The sequence below is a fragment of the Mus caroli genome, chromosome 12 (assembly GCF_900094665.2).
Source record: "Mus caroli chromosome 12, CAROLI_EIJ_v1.1, whole genome shotgun sequence".
NCBI lineage: Eukaryota > Metazoa > Chordata > Mammalia > Rodentia > Muridae > Mus > Mus caroli.
The window spans coordinates 32711417-32737601 of NC_034581.1; the positions used below are offsets into that span (position 1 = coordinate 32711417).

A 26185-nucleotide genomic window follows, 5' to 3' on the forward strand; every position below is an offset into this window, starting at 1 on the left:
ATGCTGTCTTTCTTCCACTGGATGGTTTTAGCTCCCTTGTCGAAGATCAAGTGACCTTAGGTGTGTGGGTTCATTTCTGGGTCTTCAATTCTATTCCATTGGTCTACTTGTCTGTCACTATACCAGTACCATGCAGTTTTTATCACAATTGCTCTGTAGTAGAGCTTTAGGTCAGGCATGGTGATTCCACCAGAGGTACTTTTATCCTTGCTGCTTGTGGACGTTGTACATCGTGGTGCGCACTAGGCTCCGCACCACGATGTACAACGTCCACAAGCAGCGAAGATCAAGTGACCTTAGGTGTGTGGGTTCATTTCTGGGTCTTCAATTCTATTCCATTGGTCTACTTGTCTGTCACTATACCAGTACCATGCAGTTTTTATCACAATTGCTCTGTAGTAGAGCTTTAGGTCAGGCATGGTGATTCCACCAGAGGTACTTTTATCCTTGCTGCTTGTGGACGTTGTACATCGTGGTGCGCACTAGGCTCCGCACCACGATGTACAACGTCCACAAGCAGCTGTTGCTGAAAGGACCCTGATATAGCTGTCTCTTGTGAGACTATGCCGGGGCCTAGTAAACACAGAAGTGGATGCTCACAGTCAGCTATTGGATGGATCACAGGACCCCCAATGGAGGAGCTAGATAAAGTATCCAAGGAGCTATAGAGATCTGCAACCCTGTAGGTGCAACAACATTATGAACTAACCAGTACTCCGGAGCTCTTGACTCTAGCTGCATATGTATCAAAAGATGGCCTAGTAGGCCATCACTGGAAAGAGAGGCCCATTGGACATGCAAACTTTATATGCCCCAGTACAGGGGAAAGCCAGGGCCAAAAAGTGGGAATGGGTGGGTAGGATAGTTGTGGGGACGGTATGGGGGACTTTTGGGATAGCATTGGAAATGTAATTGAGGAAAATACGTAATAAAAAAATTTAAAAAGAAGATTTTTTCTTCATTTACATTTCAAATGCTTTCTCCAAAGCTCTCTGTACCTTCCCCTTGCCCTGCTCCCCAACCCACCCACTCCTGCTTCCTGGCCCTGTCATTCCCCTGTACTGGGGCATATGATCTTCACAAGACCAGGGCCTCTCCTCCCATTGATGGCTGTCTAGGCCATTCTCTGCTACATATGCAACTAGAGACACAAGCTCTGGGGGGTACTGGTTAATTCATATTGTTGTTCCTCCTATAGGGTTGCAGACCCCTTTATCTCCTTGGGAACTTTCTCTAGCTCCTTCATTAGGGGAAGGAGCTATGGAACTATGTTCCATCCAGTAGATGATGTGAGCATCTACTTCTGTATTTGCAAGGCCCTGTCATAGCCTCACAAGAGAGAGCTATATCAGGAGGACCATATTTTTAATATAAACATTATGATTATATTTTAAAATTTTAAGAATATATTAGCTTATTTTTTATTTGTCATTTATCTGATGGTTATTTTAGGATGAACTGTCATAATTCTTATATAGCATCTATGCCAAATAATCAAATCTCCTTTAATTAAAAATACATTTACACCAAATTTTATAGCTTTCTCCTTAGAAGTCTTGAAATTCTTTTGGTAAATTTACTACTAAGTAGCTTGTTCTTTTCATTATTATTATAAATAATGAAATTTTATAATTAAGATTCACTGAGACATACTTTACATGAAAGTTAAAATTGCTCGATAAGTATTCACAGCGCATACAGCCCTGAACATTCACAACAAACTACATAATTTAAGTTTTCCACTTGGGAAATAGTCTCATTCCCCCTATTCCCCCTTTCCCTCTATGTTCCCCTTCCCCTTTCCTCGCATGACCCTCATGTTCCCTATGCACCCATGACACCCTGTGCCCCCGTACTCCTTGTGTTCCCCAATGCTCCATCCATGTTCCTCGTGTCCTCCATGTCTCCAGTGCCCCTTGTGCCCCCATGCCCTCCCATGTCCCCTGTTTACCCTGTGCTCCATGTGCTCCCCATGCTCGCTCTGTGTCCCTCATGCCCCCCATGCCCCCCATGCCCCCCATGCCCCTCGTGACCCCATGCCCCTTGTGACCCTTGTGCCCCTTTGTGATTGATTACCTTTCACCACCCATCAGCCCTGGACACCACTGATCTATTTTCTGGTTTGCAGTTTCCCTACTCTAAAATGCCATATCAGGGCTGGGCATGGTGGTACAAACCTTTAATCCCAGCACTTGGGAGGCAGAGGCAGGGGGATGTCTGTGAGTATGAGGATGGTTTGGTCTCCATAGTGAATTCCAGGACAGTCGCGGCTATGGAGAGAGACTTTATGTCAAAAAAGCCTTATTAACAAAGTCATGGATTTATAATCTGTCTTGCTTTCTGTAGAGAAACAATGACACTGAAATCCATTCATGCTCTTCTGTCTGCTGTTGAGAAGATTTGTTGTTAGTGTTCTGTCTGATTGCCTAGTATGTAGGAAAGTTTCATTCTTCTTCTGTTGTGGTTTCTGTTTTATTTGAAGAAAATAGACCTTACAGAATAAATAAAAAGGGTTTGTTAAGAACAGGAGCCAGACCAAAGGGCAAATACATATGTAGCAGATGTATAGCTCGGTCTTCATGTAGGTCCTGAACAACTGCATCAGGGGCTATCCCAAAAGCTCTTGCCTACCCATGGGATATGTTCTACCTGGGCAGCCTTGTCTGCCTAGCACTGCATGTAGAGAGGCGATTTGCCAGGGTTGGGGGACACCTTGTGGGTCCACACCCTCTTAGATGAGAAGGGGAGGGGAATTGGAGGAAGGGTTGTAGGAGGGGTGACCAGGAGGAAGCCAGTGAGCAGGATGTAAAGTGAATAAATAAAAACAGAAGAAGAGTTTGGCAGGCGCTGAGTTTCACAGGTCACATTTTAGTGAAGAGTTGATGCAGAGGGACTAGGACGACAGTGTCAAAGAGTCACAGGATAGCTCCAAATGTACCAAATGTTCCAAATAGTTACAAATGTACTGTGTGAGAGAAAAGCTAGAGATCAGGGAGAAGTAGCCAGGGGCTCCTGGCCAAGCTCTGTGGAAAGGAGAAGAGTTTGAAAACTATAGTTTTGCTTATTAAAGGACTTAGGATAAAGTCTATTGGGGTTGTCATAGTTCTAACTGTACTAAGGTTAAATTTGCTATGATTTTTGATGTATCAGTTGAATGGAAGAAATATGTCTGACAAAGTCCTGGGTGTCTCTGTTTGCCTTCTCCATGTATGGCATGCTGCCAGAAAGACAAAGAGCTCCTCATTTTATATGTCCCTGTTTCTGCTTCCCAACCCATCCCTTCTTTTCTCAGCCTCATTCATCCTTCTCAGCATATTGCCTGGGGAAATCTCCAGGAATATTTGCTTCATTATTGAGCAGATCTTCTCTAACATCTCCCATCACTCTTGTTCATATTTCTCACAAAAACGTTGGGAGATAAGTTTCCAACTGTCTATGAGTAGGCCACTTCAACTCTATTGGTCACTAGCCTCTCTGGTAGACTGGCTTTGTCACATCATCTACCTCTGAATGGTGTGGCTGATCCTGCTGCTGTAGAAAGTAACTCCAGGTCTTGGGCTCCTTTTAGCTCTTTACTCTCCAAAGATAAGCTTATGGCAAAACCCTGACAGTTCTTAGAAGGATTGAAATCTTTTTTATTTTTGTGGTTGGATTATGATGCGGGTTTGGTTTTTCTTCAGTTGTTTATACACAGCAGATAATTCCATGCCACGTAAGAGTAATGACTTGAAGTTTAGGCCACTATTTCATTTTCTACTTTTATTGTCCAATGTGTCAGTAGTTTACCTGAAAAGATAAATGAAAGTTAAACATTTAAGTGACATTTTCCTTTTTATAGGTTTTCACAATATTTGATTATGAATGTCAAAAATAAGGGCTAAAAGTGCAACTTTAGTATTACAAGCAAAGTTCTTTCCCATAATTTTCCCATAACTTTGCCCTAATTATCTGTATCCACACATTAGAAAATTAAATATCTCTGCATTGCTAAATTAACAGCTATGGATGGGATTGCAACTCACAATGTATATTGGCTGTGCAGGCTTGCCAAGGTTTAGAATAATCTGAAAGGTTTATTTTATTTTATTTTTTGTTTTTAATGATAGATATTTGAAGGCTTTTGCAAATGCATTCTTTGTAAACCCATTTAAATATTTCTACCCGAAAAGAAATCTTGTGCTTATTTATGCACATCATTTGTGCTTTTATTTCATATACAGTGGGGTTGTTTCTGTATCAGCCTCATATGGACCCAGTCTGGGGTTGTTTACTCAGAAGATGATCTGATCTGATGTAAGAACAAAGCCTCTTGGATAACTGTCTCATGCGACTCGAAGGAACATTGCATAATCCAAGCTTTGTTAATGTATGCAAAATGCCTCGGGTTTGATTTTGAGATGATAAATTGAATGCAGGTGTTCATTGTTTACCTAATTGTAAACTGCTCTATTTTGTTAATACTTGAATATTGTTAGCATGCTTCTCCAACGAGAGAGTGAGAAACCTGTGCATGCATGCCTTTGATTTAGCTTTACTTTAATGTATATATTGTTCCCTGTTGGGCAAACATCCCTGGCTGCCCTATTGCAATACCTATTTGAATGTTGTCATGGATGGAAGGATAGAAACATTTATAATCAGATTATTTGTAGTCATGAACCATTACATCATTAGCATAAAACAATAGTTTCTAACCTTTTGGGGGATATAAAACCTCTGAAAATTAAGGAATCCTTCCTTTCTCAGAAAAATAGTTGCATTATGCACAATACATTTTTCAAGATTTTGAGTCCATGGTATTCATATTCCTTTACTTTATGTTAAAAAACATGCTACAATTACATGCCATTTTTAGGAATATGAGTGGAAGCCATTTTTATAGAGGACAATTTGGAGTATGTATGCAACTAATGTGCATTCACTTTCTGTTTATAGGGAACGATAGCAGACTGGACATTTATCTAATTTTGCTAACTACTTAAAAATCACTCAAGAGAACATAAATGAATACAACCTGCCATAAGTCCTTAAGATCAAGAGTAAGAAAAGTGCCAATAGGAAAAGAAAGTTAGCTAGAAAGCAGGTAAATTAGTAACAGGTTCTCAGTAAATAAAAAAGGACAACATTCCCAGCAGAAGGTGGTAAGAACTCTATAAGAGATGAGGACAGAGAGAAAAGTAGATGTTTATTAAAAGGAGTTTGTAAAGCAGTCAGCTCTGGAAAGAGTGTGACAAGGAGAACATCTTTGCAGTGGAGGGCTGAGGTGATTTCCAAACAGTGACAGGCAGAACCTCTGCATACTGACTACTGACTGAGGAAGTGCCTGCTCCCCCTCCCAGTAGTTAGCCTCTTAGTGGTTTCTCATTCTGTCTTTGGAATGGCTTTGTTGGGGCAGTCTGTCCAGTTTAAGAGGAAAGTCCTAAGGATACTCATCTCAGATGTCATTTCATCACAAACATCTCTACACAATCTCTCCATAGGAAGTTCTTGGAGGATTTGTTTTGGGAACGTGAGTCAATTAAGACAGAAGATTGCCTGGCATACAATGGCCTGGGTGAATGATCAAGAAATCATGAATCTCCCTAAGGTGGCACATAGTGTTCTGAGAATAATACCTATGGGATTGGCAGAAAGCACAATGGTCCCTGTTGAAATGACTGGACGATTCAAAGGGTGATTTTTTTTCATGAGTCTTATCATATCTTGGGAATAGATGTGGGTAAGTAGCCAAGTGTGGAGTTCTTAAAAGAGTTATATGCATATAGCAAGTTAACCACATAAAACAAAAGACAAGCGTTAATTACAGGGAAAACAAACTTACTCAGGAAAGTGATTTTAGCTTTATGTGATTTATCTGTGAGAAAGTTTTGCATAGTCGATGATGTAAATGCTCAGTGTTGGTAATATCAATACTACAATATTGAAAGGATGGGAAATGGAAAGTGTGGGTGTCTATTGTGGTAGGAAAAAGAAATATAGTTTTTTTTTTTTCAAAATATAGTAAATAAAACAGAAAAAAACCAAAGGACCACATCACAGGTACATTAATTAGAAACAGTCCTTACTTTTGTACCACTGCCACAAACCCTTCTGGGCAAAGTGTCTCATTCTCAGTTTGTGTTTGTCTGTCTGATTTGCATTGGGCAAAGGGATCTTGCTGGATGTAAGAGGTGGAGGCTGACAGTGTACCAGCCCTCTCGGGTTTGTCCTCCTGTGCGGCTGTTACCATAGTAAGAAGACAGTCTACACTTGCTGTCTACACCTGCTGTTCCTCCAGTCTAAGTCATTGGAGTAAACAGATGAGTCAGACCCCTTAGCTCTACAGCTAGAAACATGGCACCTCTGCCACCCTGCAACTGTGTGATGAGTTAGTTTATTGTAACTGATCACAGATTTCCTGCCTAGTTGTTAGTGGGCAAAGGTTGACGGTTACACATAGAAATAAGCACTACATTAAAGTTTGCAGCCAGTGATGGTTGCCTGCTTGGAAGCATGGGAGACAGAATAGGGTGTACGGAAATGGGTGGATTGTTATCACATAAAACATTGCAGAGATTTCTTTTTAATTTTAAACAGGGTCTCACAATGAACCCCTGGCTGGCCAAAGCATTCTATGTAGATTAGGTTGGCCTCAAACTTAGAGATCTGCCTGCCTCTGCCTCCTGAGTGCTGTGATTAAGATATGTAAGATGTACCATTATGCCTGACAGATTTTTGATTCTTCATAGTATGTGTACATGCATATGATAAACGTATAGATTACCAACTAAAAATGCTGATGGCAGCATTGTTAATTTGTAGACCAAGTTTATAAAGAACACCTATCACTTGGATAATAGAGCAAGGAATCTGGACTCCTAGTAACAAATCTTTTCAGGCATTAAACCATGGTCTACTGGGTGATACAGACAGTCTAAGAAAATGTATTTTTCTAATAAAAAGCAAATGCAGCTTTCACAGGTCTTCAAGTTTCAGTGAGGTAAAAAGTAGGCCTTTGTGTGGAGAATTAAGAGGGATAATTCATTAGAGGTTCAAGGTGGAGATTGCTATTGACATGAACATTGCAAAGGAGCTATAGGTATAAATGAAGTTTGCAGCTTTCTAACAGAAATTAGTTGTTCATATGAGGACAAGTGAGTTCCCAGCGCTAGGTTAGCCATCATCAAACTGCCAGGAGAAGAGTGGTGTGCTGGGATGGGGGAAAGGAGATTCTTGGATGTTAGTGGTGAGAATGTGACCCAAAGCAGCCATTACGGGAAACAATCTGAAGGTTCCTCAAAATCTGCCCCAGCTCTGGTAGACTGAAGAACACAGCTTCCCTTTAGGGCTTCATTTGTTGTCTTTCCCTTGCTCAAATACATGTCTCATATCTTTCATGTTTTAGTAAAAACAATCTGTTCGTTAATATTTGGAAAAAACAGAAATTCAGATTTTTTCATTGATTGCAGAATTCTGTACTCACTTTAAAAGAAAGGTTTTATTATAAAATGTTCCACCTCCTTTATTATATTAACCTATATGATTATAAGTTTAGACCGGTATAGCATGTCTCTGCTACTTTGTGCATCCTTCTCATCCTTTGTCTTCCCAGTTTCACCCCCTAGACAGTAGAGAAAGGATAGAAGACAGAGAGAGAGAGAGAGAGACAGAGAGAGAGAGAGAGACAGAGAGAGAGACAGAGAGAGACAGAGAGAGGGAGAGAGAGAGAGAGAGAGAGAGAGAGAGAGAGAGAGAGAGAGTATCCCTGAATCTAATTTCTTTCCTTTTGTTTCTTCTTTGACCATGGCTACTAACGAAGTGCAATCACATCCATAATTGACCAACAACCACCTACCCCAACTATCAGAACTCTAGCATTTATATACACTCTGAAAATCTCCCAGAATTCCAAACATTACACAATTTCAGGAACTACTTGTAGGTGGCAAAACCATGTCTCTGCTAGAGTACAAGGCAACTCATGTTGTAGGAAATATTAAAAAGGAACCATAATGTTCCCCGACTTGTGCCCTGCTACTTTCAGCCCTGCTGGTCTGGCCGATGAGAACTCAGATAAGTCGCCAAGAGAAGATAAACACCACAAAAACTTAGTTCAGAAACAATGGTAACTCAATATCTCAGCAAAACAAAATAAAACCTAATCTTGTTAGCCTTAATAAATCTAAGTCCTTCGGTGGCAAATCCTGGTGGATCCACCATTGAAATGGGGAGACACTCATAGGTACTTCTTGTCCTCACGCTATCCCCGTCCAAAAAGACCCTAACTCTTTCCTGCTTCCTCTCTTCCCCTCTTCAGTTTATTTTTTTTTTAGGTATTTTCTTTATTTATATTTCAAATGCTATCCCGAAAGTTCCCTGTACCCTCCCCCGCCCTGCTTCCCTACCCACCCACTCCCACTTCTTGGCCCTGGCATTCCCCTGTATTGGGGCATATAAAGTTTGCAAGAACAAGGGGCCTCTCTTCCCAATGATGGCTGACTTCTGCTACATAAGAGACACGAGCTCTGGGGGTACTAGTTAGTTCATATTGTTGTTCCACCTACAAATCTTCCCCTCTTCAACCCGGAAGTCCTGCCCACTCGCCCAGTGATTGGCTTCTTTATTCATTAGGGGATTGGTTCACAAGAAGTCACCTGAGTATGACATATTCCTTGTCCACTGCCTCTTCCAGAAGAGAAGAATTAGCATCAACAAATAAACAACACCAGGCCCATCCTTAACAGCTGCTGTGGACAGTCCAAAGCAGCCCATATTTCCACACCTGGGATTAAAACAAAAACACATTCTTATAATATTTCTGTGTTTTTAAAGAAACCAAAACTCCAAAATTGTCACTACAGACGTGTCTCTAAGCAAGCTCAGCCTGTTTCCTGAATAAATTATATATATATATATATATATATATATTTGTGGGATACTTTTCTGTTTTCCACAGACTTAGCTATGGCAGAGCCAGGAACATAGCATCTGGTGTGTTTCACATCACGACTGGAGGCAGGAAGGAACTCATCGTATGGGTTTTCTCATTATGCATTTGTGAGCACCTGCAAGGCTAGCTGGAAAGCGTTCATGCTCTTGTGTGATGAGTCAGGGAGAAATCAAGGTTGTATTACTGGGATTTAATTAGAGGATGGCTCTTTCCTGTACAGACGTCTCTCATACTACCAGACATAATGTGAAGACATTGAAAGTACAAAGCAGAAGTCTACGAAAAGCCATCTTAGCTTATCCAGTGCCACTCTTGATGCTGCTGCAGTATACATTTCTAGAAAATCTCCCACATAGCACATAAAAGTAGATCTGAGCTGTAACTCTTCAGGTGAGATAGAGACTCTGCATATTCAGTTAGATTCTCTTCATTAATTTCAGAAACTACTACAGTTAGGACTTCGTAGTCTTCTAGAAGATTAAAATACTGTTGGAAGTTATGCTGAATACTGCATTCTTTATTGTGCTTCTTTGCTGTTCTTACTCCGTAGGTGAAGTACTCGTCACACACACATAAGAACCTGAGTTCAGATACGTAGCACCCACCTCTACAGCCCTAATCCTAAGCATCTTCACACATAAATGCACACACACATGTAAACTTGTAGGATAAGAGGGTCTTGTTCCTCTTCCTTTTACAAGACTCCATTTTTATCACGTAGTGTTCCTCATCCTCCAGTTATTCCTTGAGCTGGAGACCAGAGATCATTGCATTTGATAGGCCTTTCCTGATGAGCTCACATAAGCTCAGGTAATTTTCCCCAGTGTGTTTCCTGCAGATACACTTGCTTCCAGCCTAGCAGACAACATTCTGTTGCCAGTTTCTGAAGTCAGGCTCCCCTCTAGGCTGGAGTTCCTCTGAGTACATGATTCATGTGTTCTTTACCTTTATGTAGTTGGTACATAATTCAGAACTTCAGCTGAATTATATTATTGCTTAGAGATTTTGATGGTTCCACTTAAAATGCAGTAATTTATGTTTTACTGAATTTGACAAGTTCATGTTTTTCTATACAATGAAAAACTGAACTATCTTTGTGTTCATACAGATATAAATGTTTAAAGAATGATATATTGATATTCTAAATATTAAAATGAACAATAGCTATGATGTTTTCATGTCTTGTTATAAATAGAAAGGGACCTGGATCTCACAGATGTGTTTGTTCAATGAAGAATTTGGATGTGGTAATTCCTCTGATCTACTTTCAAGTATGAACAACAGAAATAAATATTGTTCTGGTCAGGCTCCTGAGACACCCGAGGGAGCCCAGATCTCTAGGGATGTTATAACTTTCCTATTAGCTTGTTGTTTTTATTTCATTTTTAGGATATGGGAAGGGTTATTCTACAATAGAATCAGAGATAATTATCCAGTTTGCTCATTCTCAGACTGATTCCTTTATATTTTACTTGTTTGTAAAATAAAAGCCCTTTTGCTTTGTTTGGCTTTATTTTTCACCAATTGTATTACAGTTTGTTAATTCTATGTCTGCTTCTTTTGTCCTTTGTCACCAGTGTAGTGATTTTGACTTGGAATTTGGAACAGAGTGCTTGCAGTTGGCTCTAAAATACTGTCACAGGAAAGCAAAGCTTGTAGAAGGGCCCCCTGCCCTCTGGAAGGTAAGAGAGATTCATCCTACGGGGGTTCTTCTGCTGCCTGTGAGTGTGTGTGCTGTACTTAAGGTTGTATGGGAAAGGACCCTGAAAGGCAGAGTCTCTGGTGCTTGTGAGCAGCAGCGGGCGATGATGCTTCTGTTTCTTGCCTTCAAGTAAATTCACATTTTATTCCTAGGAAAAAGAATATTTTGTGTGTGTGTGCTCAACTGAAAAAATGCAAATGAAGTTCAAAAATACCCACTGTGCGCAAGGGTGCAGAGAATACATCAAAATGATCAATCCATGGTTGGGATGGCTTTTATTATAGATATGAGAGAAACAGTAGCCAGAGGCCTTTGGGGTAGTTCACGCAGCCATGGCTCCTTTTCTGGGGCAGAGAGGAGAGGGACCGACTGGATGTGGTCTGGGATATCAGTCTAGGAGTAGAGAAGAGTGGAAGCAGGGGGAAGCTTCCTGGGTTATAAAGAATAACCCTGAGCTACAGAGTAGGGGAGTGGCTCTGCAGGCCTGTGGCTTATGCACCATAGGTACATGCCCATAGGAAAGTGGCTCTTCCTGCCAGATAGAAACGCGAAGAATGCTGAGAGTGAGCAGCAGCAGTCCTTCTGTAGTCCAGCTAGAGCTAAGCTCAGATTGTCATTTGGGGATTCACATTAGATTTGACATCTGTGTCTAACAATTATTCTGTATCTTTTAGTTCATAGGCTTTTAGGCCAACTATTGGGGCAATGTCTCTGTTATCCTATGAGGTTGCTCTGTGGGAACTTCAAGTGTAGGGTACTCTTAACTCAAGGGAAGTAGGGGCCACTGTGCCTTGGTTCGGTTCAGAGGGGTCTCTTGTGCCTTAACTTATACAATGAGGAGTATTCCTAGGTGAAGTGAGTGTTGGTACCTGAGGCCAGCCTGCCCTCTGCCTGAGAGGATAATTCTGTGTAAATGTCAGGTTTCTCTTCTGTTGATGGTTCCTCAGATAAACACTTGACTCAGGGGAATCACTGCACAGACAGGTCATGTAGAGGAGACATGACTGAGCTGTGCTGGTGAGTGGCATAGCCTCGCCACATCTCCCTGTACAGACTGCCCTCACTATCTCCACAGGGCTCCAGGGGTTCCTCTGAGCATAGGTTGAAAACCAGTCAGTGAGAAACTCACCAGCATGCTAGTCCATCACAAGGGTTTTTGAGAGTAATTATTTCCAATAGTTGGGTATTGTGCAAGGTCAAAGGAAAAGTACGGCTTGTGCTGACTGAAGAAACCCAGTGTCAACACTGATCTTACCCACAAGGCTGAGAAGTGCTGAGAATCAACTTCAGAACTGATTATTACAATGCTTCTGTAAATTAAAAACAAGCAAAGGCAACTCGTTTTTTAAAAAATTAGCAGAGTGAATAACGCATCATTTCAAAATGATGACAGTTTCCAGTACTATTTCCTTTGAAGTACATTCTCTGTTTTATTTAGGGAAAAAACAGATTATTTCCCTCTAGCTAGTATTGGGCTACGTAGCTCATAGCACAGATAAGCCTCAAATCACTATGTAGACTACTCTGGCCTTAATTCTTCCCCTTCCTGCCTTAGTCTCCAATTGCTGGGATTATAGGTGGGTACCACTCTGCCTGGCTTTAAAACTGTCACTAAACACATAGTAGATGTTAATCTAAGTAAAAAATATTCATCTCTGTGTTGGCATCTATAGCCTATATGCTGGAGGCAGTAGAAATAAACTTAACAAACTGGTTTGTTTGGTTTGTGGCTATTACTATAAAGTGAAAAATATGCATTTTATTTATAAGTAATTACTTGAAGTTTTAAGAATTCTGAAAGTTAATTTAGTATTTGGTGATAAATTTACATCAGTTTAAATGTCCAGTATTAATATTAATTTGAACCTAGATTTTAGTTTACCACTCAAAGCAGGAGGAAGTGAATCATTAGCTACATATACTCTTGATTTATGACTGGAGTTTAATCTATACAATAGACAATGGCTATACAATTTTTTTTTCTTATTTAAATTGTAAATATAAGTTAGTTTGGAATTCAGGTATATAGTTAACCTGAAATTAATAAATAGCTCAAAACTAGGTTTATTCCGTTTCACAGGAAGTTCTTGACAAAGGGGGCATCTCCAGAGGTCAAAGGTTCCATTGGGCCCTGCCGTTGCTCTGCTCCTAGTAGTCTGAAGGGCATTCAGATCACTTTATAACCCTTTCTGTAAACACTTATTGGACTCAGATACATCACATTGGGAAATCTATAGACTGAGCATGTTCTTGTTTCATAGATCGCAGAAATGGACTGTGGAGAGTAACTGCAGTGCCGAGGGTCACAGAGAACAGTGAGTTGTACTTTCTGTACAGACGGCAGAGTAATGGCATCTTTGCTTTTAATAGATTAGTAAATTGGTCCAGTAGACTTGCATCTATCTGTCTTTCTGGGTTTGCTGTTACTGCAGTGAAAAATAGTATGGCCTCATCAAACTTACCTCCTAGGGTAAAGGCCTGGCAGGGGAATTTACTTTATACAAGCTAAACAAGCTACTTGAGCTAAACAAGACCATGGTGGAGATCATTTAGAGAAAACAAAACAAACTAACCTGACTGTCTGGAAAGGGACTAGTTAGGTGAACATTTTACATGACAAGGTTGAGGCCATTGCCATTGTTAATTAACTGGGCATTTGAGTGATGTGCCCATCGAACCTTATTGTACCGACTTGATACTATTTTATTGTTCACTGTGTGTTCTAGTTCCATGGTACAAATCAGTAATTGGCAGATGTTCTGTATCTGAACTTATCTGGATGGCCTTTGGGAGGAATCTGCCATAGACCGGATATGCATACTGTAGAAGGTTACTTTACAACAAGCAGGGTGCAATTATGAGCAAGCTGTTGGCTATTAAGGAAAGTGCATCATTGTCCTTAGGTGCACTGTGGTACCCTATAGATTCTTTTTATAGAGGCTGTGTTTTAAGAAAAATTTCACAAAGTGCAACCAACCCGTCTCACAATGACCTTCAGAATTCTGAAGTCCCTTTAAATGTAAATTGTTTTTTGAGAATTTCAGCTTAGAATGGAGCTGGTCATCTTTTGCTATTTGGAGACTCTCTTCCTCCCTCAGCCTCGCAGCCCTTCTTTCCTCCCTCTTTCTCCTTTCTTCCTTACCTCTTTCTTTTCCAGTGTGAAACCTTATACAACAGTGGTGTGCATACTTCTGTTTGAACCCTCATGCATTTCCTTTGACAACAGTTATAATAATCATATTTCAGTAACCACTGCTACATGCTATCATAACTTAGTCAAAGATATAAGACTTAGATCTTCATAATTTGTTGAAATTGGATTTGATTTAATGTGAATGTCTAATGGCTCTTTGGTTTGGAAATCGCTTGTGTGGTGTGTGCAGTTTCTCCCAAGGGAAGAATTTCCTTGGGGCTTTGTTTTACAGCTCTCACATTCCTGCCTGCTCTGTTGAGTCTAATGAGGGTTATCTGTCCTTTAGGTGACCTACAAACAAGACCTGTGTGCAGCTGAAGCCATGATTAAAGGTATGTTCAACCTTGTGACTGTCAGCTCCTGAGCTTCAGATGTGAGGCCACATCTGAAGGATTTCTTGAGACAGTTAAATCCCAGACATTTTAGGTGGACAGATGTTTGGAGGCTACAGAGGTCTCTGATTTGTGTTTTGAAAATTGCATTTTGTTTTGTTTCCTGCTTGTGAAACACCATTTATTATACCACATTGATTTTAATTTTCATAAAAGAAAGACTTCAGCCTATTAAGTATGGAGCATCAATCCTATCGGAAAGGCAACTGTATACACTGATATTTCAATAAACCTGAGAAGGTCCCTCCTGTTTAATGCATAGAAGGCTGTCCCTGGCCTCTGCACTATCCTGTCAGAGCATCAAGGAATGCCCTCCATATAATAGTTTGTACAACTTAGAGAATTTGAAATAGATGACTTTTAAAACAAAACAAAACAAAAATCCAAAACAAACTTATTTTTCTGACAACGCCTGCTTGCTTTTCATCACTATATTGCCCTTAAGATGCCACATAGTGTTTTAACACCCAGCTAGTACTTACTAGTGTGCTGGGAATGTAATCAGCACACAGAAAGGGAATTCTCTCTGTGTTCTGCAGGCTCTATGGTTCCAGTCGGAGTTCTCAAGCTCAGCCGCAGGAAATCCTTGGACCTCAGGAGGGTTTAGTGCATTTTTTAGTAGTACCCAAAGCCACACACTCCACTGAGGTGCCAGCAACACTGCTCCCTCTCCTTTACACCATGTCTGTGGCCGTGAAAATTATCTCATGAAACTGTCAAATGTCACAGGGGATAAAGTTGTCTCGGATTGAGAACTCCCTTTTAAACATCCGATTTTAGTAGTGCGACAAGGGGTGTTCCCTCTGTCCTCGGGACAACAGGAAGCTGGTGACTGTTCTTTTCCAAATTAGACTATGAGCAAAATGATAACACTCATGTTTCAGCTGAGAAGTATAAAGTTTTAAATTCCGTCTCTTGCTGGGGTGGGTAGCCCTTGACCCAGCTTTCTTTTAGAGCTGTAGGCAAGTAGTTGGCTCGCATGTGGAAAGCTGAGCTCTTCTGTAATCGCGAGACTGTGTTTTAGTTACCCCCAGATTTGTTTCCCTTCAAGAATATTTTGTTTCATACAATTAATGTCATATAATTTGTGTTTCTGTGCTTGTAAATAGTTAATCTATAACCATAAATCAAAAAGTTGACATATATTTACGTATCAGCCAGGCAATGTATAAATATTTCTTCGTGAGTGGTTGGCAAAGTTGTGCTGTGGTTGTTTATGCTTTTAACATAAAGGCAGAAAACTCAGTTTGATTGTATTTCTAAGGAAGCTGTGCATTGCTTAGGGAGAGGGGCAGTGTGAGCAGCGAGGAGATTACTGTCTCCACTACTGATTTTCCAGGTTGTAATACTTTCCTCACATATTATCAGAGCTAGCAGCCATGCAAAAACAATTATGTTAAGCTATTTGCTATCTTGTTTAGGTAACAGTTTCTAACGTTGTATTTTCAAGGTGTTCTAGTTTATTCTGAGTGAGCTTACATGGCTAGGTTTAAGCAGTTGACTTAGTTGGAAACTAAATAATGAGCTTTCTTATTCTTTAAGGCACTTATTTCTATGACGTTAGAGGCAATTCTGATGTTACTGGGCCTACATAGGTCCACATTTCTGGAGCCTTCATACTCTCTAGGTAGCTAAATCAGTAGTCATGTGATTTTTAGACACCCTGAGGTTATAGTCTTCAGTCCCACTCCCATGTGAGTCAGAATGTGTTTTGCTAAGAACTCAAGTTAATTGCATTATAATTCATATTTGAGAAACATTGGTTAAGGCTACTCCTTATAATCTCCTATAGGTCACATCTATCTAAGCTGTTTCTACTGCATTTCAAATTCAGAGTCTTGCTATAGTCTTTCAAGTTTCAATGTGTATTTCTTTACTTCCTTCCTGATTTGTACTAAATACCAACACTGATAATTAACGTACCGTTGGAAACAGGAGGAAGAAAATGTGGAGTGTTACTTTTGGAATTTTGAAGTTGTGAGACACAGCAGTGTGTGGTAGTATATACCTGTAATCCCAGTACTGGTGAGACAGAGGAAGATGGATCCATTAGGCTCAGTGGTCCATCAGCCTAGGTGAATCAGTGGGCTCAGGTTATCCAAGGGACCCTTTATCAAAATGTCAGGTCGAAAGCAGCTGATTGTGACCCCCAGTGTCTGGCTTATACATGACTGTACATTTATATGTACTCTTGCCACACACATGCACACAAGTTGTTAAATGCAATGTGGTTAGCAGAAACCTATTAAAATTATTTATTTGCAAGCTTGCCTTTTCCAACTATATAAGCTAGGGTTATCCAGGAAAAGTAATACAATACAGAGAGGTATAGATATACCTCTCTATATTGATAGAGATATAAGATTCGTCTTAGCAATGGTAGGAAGATGAGCCAGAGTTCAATGAAAGTCCCTGCTGTTACCCCAAGAGTTCCTTTCCAAGTTTTTCACTAAGGTGAAGTTGAGATTCTTGACTCTGAAAAAAAAAAAGAATCTGTCAGTATGAATCACACTTTGAGTTTAATAAGTGTTGTATTCAGTAACAGGTTAGAAAAAAATTACTCAGGGAAAGAGTACACAAGACACTTGAGGGTGTGGGCTTCTCATGCATTTGATGTCAGTGGGCTCTGAAGTTCCATCTTCCCAGGGTTGCTATGGAATCGAAATGAGATCATTGGGTGGTTCCTGAGATGTGCAGACAAAAGGATCGAGCACAAATTTCATTTGGTACCATAAAACCCAAGATCACAAGAACTGCATGGGAAGTTAAGATGTTTCCTCTGTCAACAAAAAGTTAATGGTCTTTCTTGTGAGACTCCCAGATAATATCTGGGAGAGGGATAAGGTAATATTCAGGGGTGTATATATTTGTGCCTGAAGCATGTTTCATTGCTGTTTTAATATTCTTAAGTATCTGTATATAAATGAATATTATCTCCACATTAGCAACCTTCACAGTACATGTCATTAACTATGCTGGAATGCTTGAGTTCCGCCTGCTCGAGTCTTCATGCAGAGTCCCAAGTGAGGGACTCATCTCCCTTTTCACGTCTTTCCTGTTTAATTATCTATTACCATCTACAAGCTTGAGGCCCAAGAAAGTCTGTGGTATTGTTTCCATCAAACCCCAAAGATCAGAGTACCAGCATATTCATTATTGTATGGACCAAAACTGAGACCAAATGTAGAATATGGGTGTTTCAGCTTCAGAGAGGGAGGAGGATTCTTCCTTCTGTCTCTTGTTTTCCTGTTCTAGGGAGATCCTGGATAAAATGAATGCTATTCTCCCCATGTTGATGAGCACCATTTATTTGTTTTGTATGCACATTAAAATGCTGCCCTCTCCCAGAAACTCCAGTTCTCTCACAGATACAATCAGAGCTTAACAGCTATTTGGACAACCCTTTCTCAGTCAAATAGTTGCGTAAAATTAACAATCACTTTTAATAAATAGTCAAAGTTCTTTTGCGGTTTATTTAATTTATTTTGTACTTGGGACTGAATCCAAGCAACTGTGGCCTTGAAAATATTAGGCAAGTGGTCTACCATGGACTTATGTTCCCACCCCACCCCCCACTCCATTTTTTTCTTTTTTTTATTCTGACATTGGGTCTAAGTTGTCAAAGCTGTCCTTCCTGTTTTAGCCTCTTGGGTAGATGGCATCCCAGGCTTGCTGCACAATATACTTGTAAGCACCAATTCCCAGCATATATTGGGCTCTAGCCTTTTGTTGAGCACAGCTTGGAACATTTTATCTATAGCTCTTTATCTCCCCCAATCAATGACTTATGTAGTGTTATGATTCCCAGAGTACTAAATCACAGGGAGGTACCCTGTGCTTGGAACTAGATTTTCATTTAAGTTCCCGTGTCTTCTCGGAAAAGTATTGTCTGTCTAGGGTATCTAAAAATGCATCATTTATTATATCACTAGTGGAATTTGATTCACCACAAAATGACACTTATGATGCATAAATGTTTATGTTCAATGTGATAAACACAACAAGGTTTCTAGTTTAAGTTCAGCGCTCATTTTGTCATGAAATTATATGACCAAATAAGTCTTTTTATTTTATGGACTTAGTGGATTCAGTGTTTCTCATAATGTCAGTGTGATTTGAAACTGCTTCAGAATCATGGTTCAATAAACATGGAAGGAATATCTCCTGGTTTGTTTCCTGTCTATCTGCTGGCATTGCTTTGGGTTTAATAATTTGTGGCAACATATACAGGCATGTTTTTCCCTTGAAGATTTATAGTTTAGGAATGTATGGCTTTCCTATCCCACATTACTCCTTTCTACTTGTAAAAGATACATATTATCTTTTACAAGATTCAGCCTATCTGTCCATCTATCCCTATGTCATTAAATACTGTTGTAATGTAGCTTTATTGTTTGAGGACATATAGCACTCATACCAGGCATCTCAACTCATTTATGCTTTCCAATAATATTAATGTATGGTAGATATTATACATCCAATTTTATGGGCAGGGAAATGGGGAAGAGGCTCATTCTTCTGGGTGTCAAAATTGGAAAACCCTGATCCACAGTACACAGTACAGATATGATTTATTGATATGCCAACTTGTTTTTACGGTGGTCATGCCCTTTTACCCTCAAACATGCAGACCCATTTCCTTTTCTTTTTTTTTTCTTTTCAAGAGCTGAGGAACCCATGACCTTGTGCTTGCTATGCAAACACTCTACCACTGAGCTACAGCCCCAACCCCCCAGACCCATTTTCTGAGCATGAGAGTTGATCATGTGTCAGAACATGGTCCATGAGTCAAACTGTCTGAGGAGAGTTCTGATGTTGTGAGCAAACTCCAAATAAAAAGAGCAAAAGTCTTATAACCTCTGCTCCTCCATAACATAGGTTTGTTCGTGGAATGTGCTTTCAAGCCCTCCTCAGGTGTAATAATAGGAATGGGTTTACTTTAGATTACCCATCAACTTTCCTAACACTATTATTCAGAGTGCGGTTTCCAAGCACGAGTTGTCCTCCTGACTGTATATAGCCTGAGCTCCTGTGTCCTTGCCCTTGTGACGGTATACAACTTGAACTCAAGTGAACTTTGCTCACATGACCTTGCTTAATACTCGGAGTGCCTTTAGAATATAAGTTGTTTGAGGCTCTGAATAAAAATGGCTACTGCATTAGACTTTAATCTGTCTAAGTTTTACACTCTACCTTCCAAGTTCACAGGGTCAATTAGAGCCGTGCCAATCTTGGATACAAACGCTCTCTCAGTGGGCAACCTGGCAGGTTCTACATTCCACCTGTCCAGCCATCATTCCTTTCATTCAGTGCTGTGCCTTTAGCTGACCTTGAGAACAAAGGCCTTGCCTTCTAGTATTTGTTCTAGACCTGCTGATAACATCACACATGCTCCGGAAAAATGGATGATAACTAACTGGTAAATTTGTAGACATACCCAGCAATGGAATAAACATAAAAATGGAATTTCAGCTGGGCGCTGGTGGCACACACCTTTAATCCCAGCACTTGGGAGGCAGAGGCAGGCGGATTTCTGAGTTCGAGGCCAGCCTGGTCTACAGAGTGAGTTCCAGGACAGCCAGGGCTACACAGAAAAAAACCTGTCTCAAAAAACAAAAAAAAAAAAAAAAAGAAAGAAAGAAAGAAAGAAAAAAGGAAAAAATGGAATTTCAGAAGAATCATTTAAAAATGGCTAGTTATGTACTGTTAAGGCTCTCTATTTTTTAATTTTATAATTCTGATCTTTGTAAACAGCACCTTCCTATTTTAAGGTAACTTGTAACTTTTTACATGCTATAATATGTATGCTGCACATTCTGTAATTTGGTATATTTCAGCTGATCTCTCTTTGAATGGGCAGCAAATGGTTTGATGTGACTATTTTCTTGTTAATTTAGTATTTCTCATGCTATAAAACTTTGCTAGGATAAATAAAACAGTCTTATGTCAGATGCAAGAACATTTTGTACTGGCAAATTTACTACTTGCTGGAATAACAGATTTGGTTATATAAATAAAATATTTGGTCCATATTAATTTACAATCAAGTCACCATCTTTGGTTGAGTATGGACACTTCATTGCCAGGAAAACAAAATCTTATTTCACTAATATTTGACTTCAACTGTTAATTTCATGCAATATTATGTATGACTCAGATCTCCAAATAAAAATAAAATTCCCCATCTAATTCTCATCTTCTGTTAATTTTTAACTTGATTTAACTCAGCATAATTGCCTATATGGGGTCCTACTTGCAGTATGCCATGGTTAGTAGGAAAGCCGAATAGAAAGCGGTGTCCTTATGGCTGTCTTTCATAGATTCTGTGCTAAAATGCAGTTAATTACAAATTACTGTTATTCTTACATAAAACCATGCCACCCCAACATTTCTTTTTCCTAAGGTAGCATGTTAAATTTGGTCCCTGCTATTTAATGTTTAACTCTTTCCAGCTTTTATTCCGAATGAAAATGAAAACAATCTTTTCAGAGACTTGTGATTAATTACTACAACAAAACTCTCGGCTGACTGATACGTTTGTAAACATCCACTTAACAAAGGAGGACTGTATTCCCTGCCCCCCATGTCCACAAACTGGTTGAGCCCACCCAAGCCTGTTCTGCAAGTTCAGACAAACCCCAAAGATGTTAAAGTGGTAACAGACTCCAGTACTAGCATACTTTATCTAGACCTACCCAAGCCATACAAACAGTCTCAAACCGCACTTAATTGAATATGCTGACTATATCTTGGCAAAAGGGTCAATATTCTAAAAGTTTTCTAAGAAAAGAGCCCCTATGGAATTTCTTCATTAATGTAATGTGTTTGTTTTTCAATATTGCCCTTCAGCAAACCTTATAATACGTTCAGTTTTATGATTAAAGGGTGTTATAAAAATTCATTTTATTCTTTCCTGGTTATAATTGCACAAGCTTGAGTAAACTTATCCTATAAAAATGGCTCATGGTGCCTCTTTTTATTTGATGTTTTATGTAAAAAGTGAAAAAAAAAGAAGTTAAAATTGAAAATGATTTTAAGCTGCTTTTAACTAGAATTAGTTAATATCAATTCATATAAAGATCTGTGTCTTTTTCATTGTATAATTTTCCCCTTTGTTTTACTTAAAGGGCAATTGATTTGTCTGATACTTTACTGGCTAATAAATCTATATTTTATTTGGAAAATACCAACTCCACCACCTATTTTTAAACATCAACGTACAGGTGCATTTCTCTCACAATATTAAGAAGACTAAATCTGTATCCTTATACGTACTTGTTTCTTCCTCATATGGTTTAAAAACTCTGCTGACAGGGCAGCGTTTGAATTCCTTCATGCACATGCATGAAAGACTGCAGCAATGCTTTTAGACAGGCTCTGACTGGAAAGAATAAGAGAAATTGCACATGAACAAGGTTAGTTCAGCATTATGGAAACAGAACTTACTGTGTTGGCTTTGGTGTCTTACGCACATGGAAGACGGATGGCTTAACATCATGAGGATCTTTTAACATTCACTTAGCATTGTGATTTTTTTAAGTGCAAAATTCTTTTGAAACTTTTGAATGTAGTTGAAAGATGAGCAGGGGGAAGTCAGGCTTCCACCGCGTGCAGCCAGGCCACTCTTAGTCTGTGGCATGTCCTTGTCAGGGTTTTCTTATTAAACTCTTGGGGATGGTGCCATTTGTATTAAACATGTCTCTTTGGACAATGCCAAGTGACAGCTAAGATTTACTCTGAAACCTTGCTTTTTTTTTTTTTTTTTTTTTTGATTTTTTTGGCTTTTGACTGATACTTAATTTTCCACATTTCCCCCCATTAATACTAAGACTTCTTTGTGCATAATAGTTTTTGTTCTTTACCCTCTTGAAAACAGTCCTGTGATGGTATCTTGTGTGAATATGTGAGAACATTTGCGTCAAGCTTTCATTAGGAAGAATAGGTCGTAACGTAATTTAAAAGGAGCTTTGTTTCCAGTGCATTTTATTGTTAAGAAAGATATAAATTAGAAAGTTAAATATTTGGGTCAAGGTTAGAGAAAGTATAGTTTGCTTGTTTGTTTAATCTTATAATTGTCTTAATTTGTCATCAGTGAAATGTCAGTTCAAGTACAGGCAAGGAAATCTGTCATTTTCAAATGTCAAAGGTCACAGCAAGCTACAAAACATCAAGTAGGTAAGGTGGTAACAGATAGAAGCCATCCACCTATGCTTCTCTGCATTACACACAGCCCTGAACCCAACTGGTTACTTTTGTTGAATGTAATGGCACATTTTATAAGTGCCTTGGTGTTTCTTGAAATTTAGGAGAGAACTAACTTATTTTTCTGATTTTGGAATGAACACATCCTTAAAGGGGAAAACATATGCTATGAGAGCATTGTAAAACATGTGTTTGGATTCCACACACATCTGGGCCAAGACAAGATAGCACAGGCACACTGCTTGTGCTCAGTTCTAAGGTAGGAAATTTCATCTGCTACTTTTTGACTCATTTTAAAATGTGGTAAGATCTGGTTAGAAGTGATATCTTTTTTAAAATATGGCTTCATGTGGTTGTCTTTCAGTTGCTATGTTCACGGGTCAGCATAGTTTGTCCTATGAGAAGAAGGCCCTGCTGTGTATTTAGTGTTCTTTCGAGACTTCACTTACTGGCTTCCTGTAGTCATGGCTTGTTGGTTATTTTTCCTTTGTTTATTGCCTTCCTTCTGTGTTCATCTACAATAGCCTTCCCTGGCCTGATGATGAAGAACTTTCAGACATAACTAAGAGGGGTACCTGGGCTCAGTAGGGCCACTCTTTCTTTTCTTCTTTCCCTTCCATACAAGGTCTTCTTGTGGAACCCAACTGGCTTTGACCTTGAGTGTTGGGACTATAGGCACGCGCCCTCCCCCACTGTTCCTCACTATTGAGTCTGCTCCATAGCACTCTTCATCTTTGAAGGAAAGTAGATCCTCAAATTGGACTCTGAGTCCTAGATCTCGACAGTAGAAGAAAGATACTGCCCTTACATTGGATGGATTAGAGCTTCAGGCACCAAACACCTTTTAGAAATAACTACCTGCGAATTAACCACAGTTCTTATCTACCTATGAACTCCAAAGCTTTGATATGACAGGCCAGTCCAGGGAAAAAGCAGGCCTGGTAGAATAAACTTGAAGTGTCACAGAAAAGTGACCATGTAGCCCTGGATTCCCCTGACTGTGGAACTGGGTGGGGTTAGTGTTTGACTTTATTATCGGAAGAAAAATAAGATGAGTATCACAAATTAAATTTTACTCCTTCAGAAAATTTCAGAATTATTGCCCATATCTCTTTTGGCTCATGAAAGATATTTTTGTTACAATAGCACCTGAGCTAAACCTTCTTAAAAGAATATCACATGTGACCGTCATACTTCATGAGCATTGACTAGTGTAGCACCTACTAAATTTGTGCTCTAAAATATTTGTCAGATAATTCCAACATATATGTGTGAGCCCAGCAAAGTTATTTGGACTGTCTTTACCCATGGAGTTACCATGGTTCCCAGTTCTCTGGATACCAAGCAACCTTGTTTATATTGACTATTGTGAATGTAAGATAGCATCTTGTTATAGTCTGTTGTGAATCTTTGGGTCCTGTTTAAGTTATTAGTGTTTCTGGAGTAAAATTCAGTGTCTCATAGCCCCTGCTTATTTCCAGCATCCATTGCATTGCTCAAAGCTTCTGTGGGTTTTGTGTGGATCCATGTCCTGTGGATAGGCTCAGTGGCTATCACGTATGTTGTTTATCACTTAGACCCACTCTGAGACTCTACAGCATGATATTTTGGGTCTGATCAGTTTGTGGGCAGCTCAAAGTGTACACCCGGGAGCCGAGTCTGTACTATTGTACCATCATATCCCTTCTATCTCTTCTTCCCTTTCAGTGTTCTCCTGGAAAAAGGAGACCTTGCTACAATCTCTCACATTCCCAGTGACTCTACTTATGCTCAGAACTTAGCAACAGGAGAGGAAGAAGAGCAGTAACAGTGCTCGCCCACAGGTCAAAGCCACTGCAACTCCTGATCCATAGGAATGTGCCGTTCTGAGATATAGTCCAGATTCTGCTGTTTCCACACAGCTGCTGTTCTGTTCATGGCCACCACTGACTGACACAAGACTGGTTAGAGGAAAAAATGTTCAAGAATGAACAAAGAAAAAGACTGGTGGAATTTATTCTCTCCCTTAATTATCCGAGAAATATTTTAAAGCATCAATTAAGGAAATGCTACACTAACTGGTCCTTCTTGAAATATAGAAACACTTTTAAAGATAGTAAAAATAGAAGGAATCAAATAGTAATTTTAGAACTGAAAAAATATATTCAAATTGACAAGTAGCTTGTTGTATAGTTCAGAAGTTAAGATTTAGCATTTCCTCAACTGCTCTCAGCTGTATTTTTTCAGATAGGGTCTCTCACTGAAGATGTAGCTCACTAATTGATAAGACTGGCTGGTGAGCAAGTGCGAGGGATCCACCTGTTTCTGTCTCTTCTCCTTTCCTCTCTCCCCAGTACTGTGTGTGTGGGGAGGTCAGAGGGAAGAAAGGGGATTCTAAAAATCTAGGCTTGGGCAATAAACACTGTGCTGACTACGCCATCTCTCCATTCCAAGGTACTTTCTGAATGAGGAGAGGTAGAGTGGGTAAGAGGACTGATGCATATTCATTCAGGTTATTGTGTTCCCCAGATCATTACACAGTCCAGACCCATATTGTATTTGACAGTAGAAGGCACTCACATTTATAATGGTTTCCTCAGTGCCCCTTTCTCTGTATCTGTATATGTGTGAGTGTTCCTATTTTGTAACCTAGAGTGTGTAATCCTTTTGTGTCAGACTCCCAAGTGCTGTGAATTCAGGCTCCTGCCACTATTCCTGGCTGTTTTTTTTTTTTTTTAAATCACATTTTTTGAGATGGCTTCTTGCCATGTAGCCCTGGCTGATCAATATAGCCCAGGCATCTTTGAATTCACAGCAATCTTTTCACCTCCACTTTCCAAGAATTATAATCATGCACTCCCATGCCAGTTTTCTTATAACTGTGTGCTTTTTCTTAAACAAAAATCATTTTATATTTACTTAATGTATCTTATCAGCTTTTAAAAAATGATTTTCCTTTTGTTTTAGCCTACAGGTGATCTGAATGTTGATGTCTGTTTCATTCTGTGTGGTTTCTGTTCTTTTTCTTCGATGGTATAATTGGATCCTGAAACTTGATCATGTTTAGATTTATATTTTCCCTAAGATTAGAGGTACAACATAATCACAATCACGGCTGCAGAGGTGGCTCAGTGGGTAAGAACACTGACTGCTTTCCCAGAGGTCCTGAGTTCAAATTCCAGCAAACACATGGAGGCTCACAACCATCTGCAATGGGATCTGATGCCCTCTTCTGGTGTGTCTGAGACAGATACAGTATACTCATAATAAATAAAATAAATAAATCTTTAAAAGAATAATCACTTACTGACTGGCTTTGTCCTTGTTCTGGAAATGATATGTACCATGATATTTTAATTGTATCAATCAGTTTTGATATATTAAAGACATTAATACAGAACTTTTAAAAATATGTTTGTGCACACATGTATTATGTGCATGCATTTATGCATATCTGTGCATGTGCTTTGTGTGTGTGGGTATACCTGTGCCCATTGCATGCATACAGGCCAGAAGTCCTACAATGTCCTGTTTATCATGCTTTGTTTTATTTCTTTGACATAGGTTTGAGCTAGGTTCTGTCAGTAACCATGGCATCAGGCAAGCCTCAGCAATACTTCTATTTCCACCATTCCATGCCTGGAAACAGTTGTGGGTGCTGGGAACTCAACCTCAGGCCCCCATGCTTTTATGTGGTCTTACTCACTGAGCCATCTCTCCATTTCATTGTGATCACTCGTTCTAATGTACTGGGATAATAAAACCAGAATGGCCCACAATTATTCCAT

The 26185-nt window shown here is 39.5% G+C and overlaps 1 protein-coding gene across 2 annotated transcripts in view; it reads left to right on the top strand.

The window, feature by feature from the left end:
- The window catches only part of Crppa (CDP-L-ribitol pyrophosphorylase A), a 293326-nt gene that overhangs the window by 78409 nt on the left and 188732 nt on the right, over positions 1 to 26185 (top strand). For both annotated transcript variants that reach the window (XM_021179106.1, XM_021179109.2), the window contains exons 4-5: positions 10507 to 10611; positions 14111 to 14156. In XM_021179106.1, the coding sequence (XP_021034765.1) occupies positions 10507 to 10611; positions 14111 to 14156 (151 nt within the window). The remainder of the gene's footprint in view (positions 1 to 10506; positions 10612 to 14110; positions 14157 to 26185) is intronic.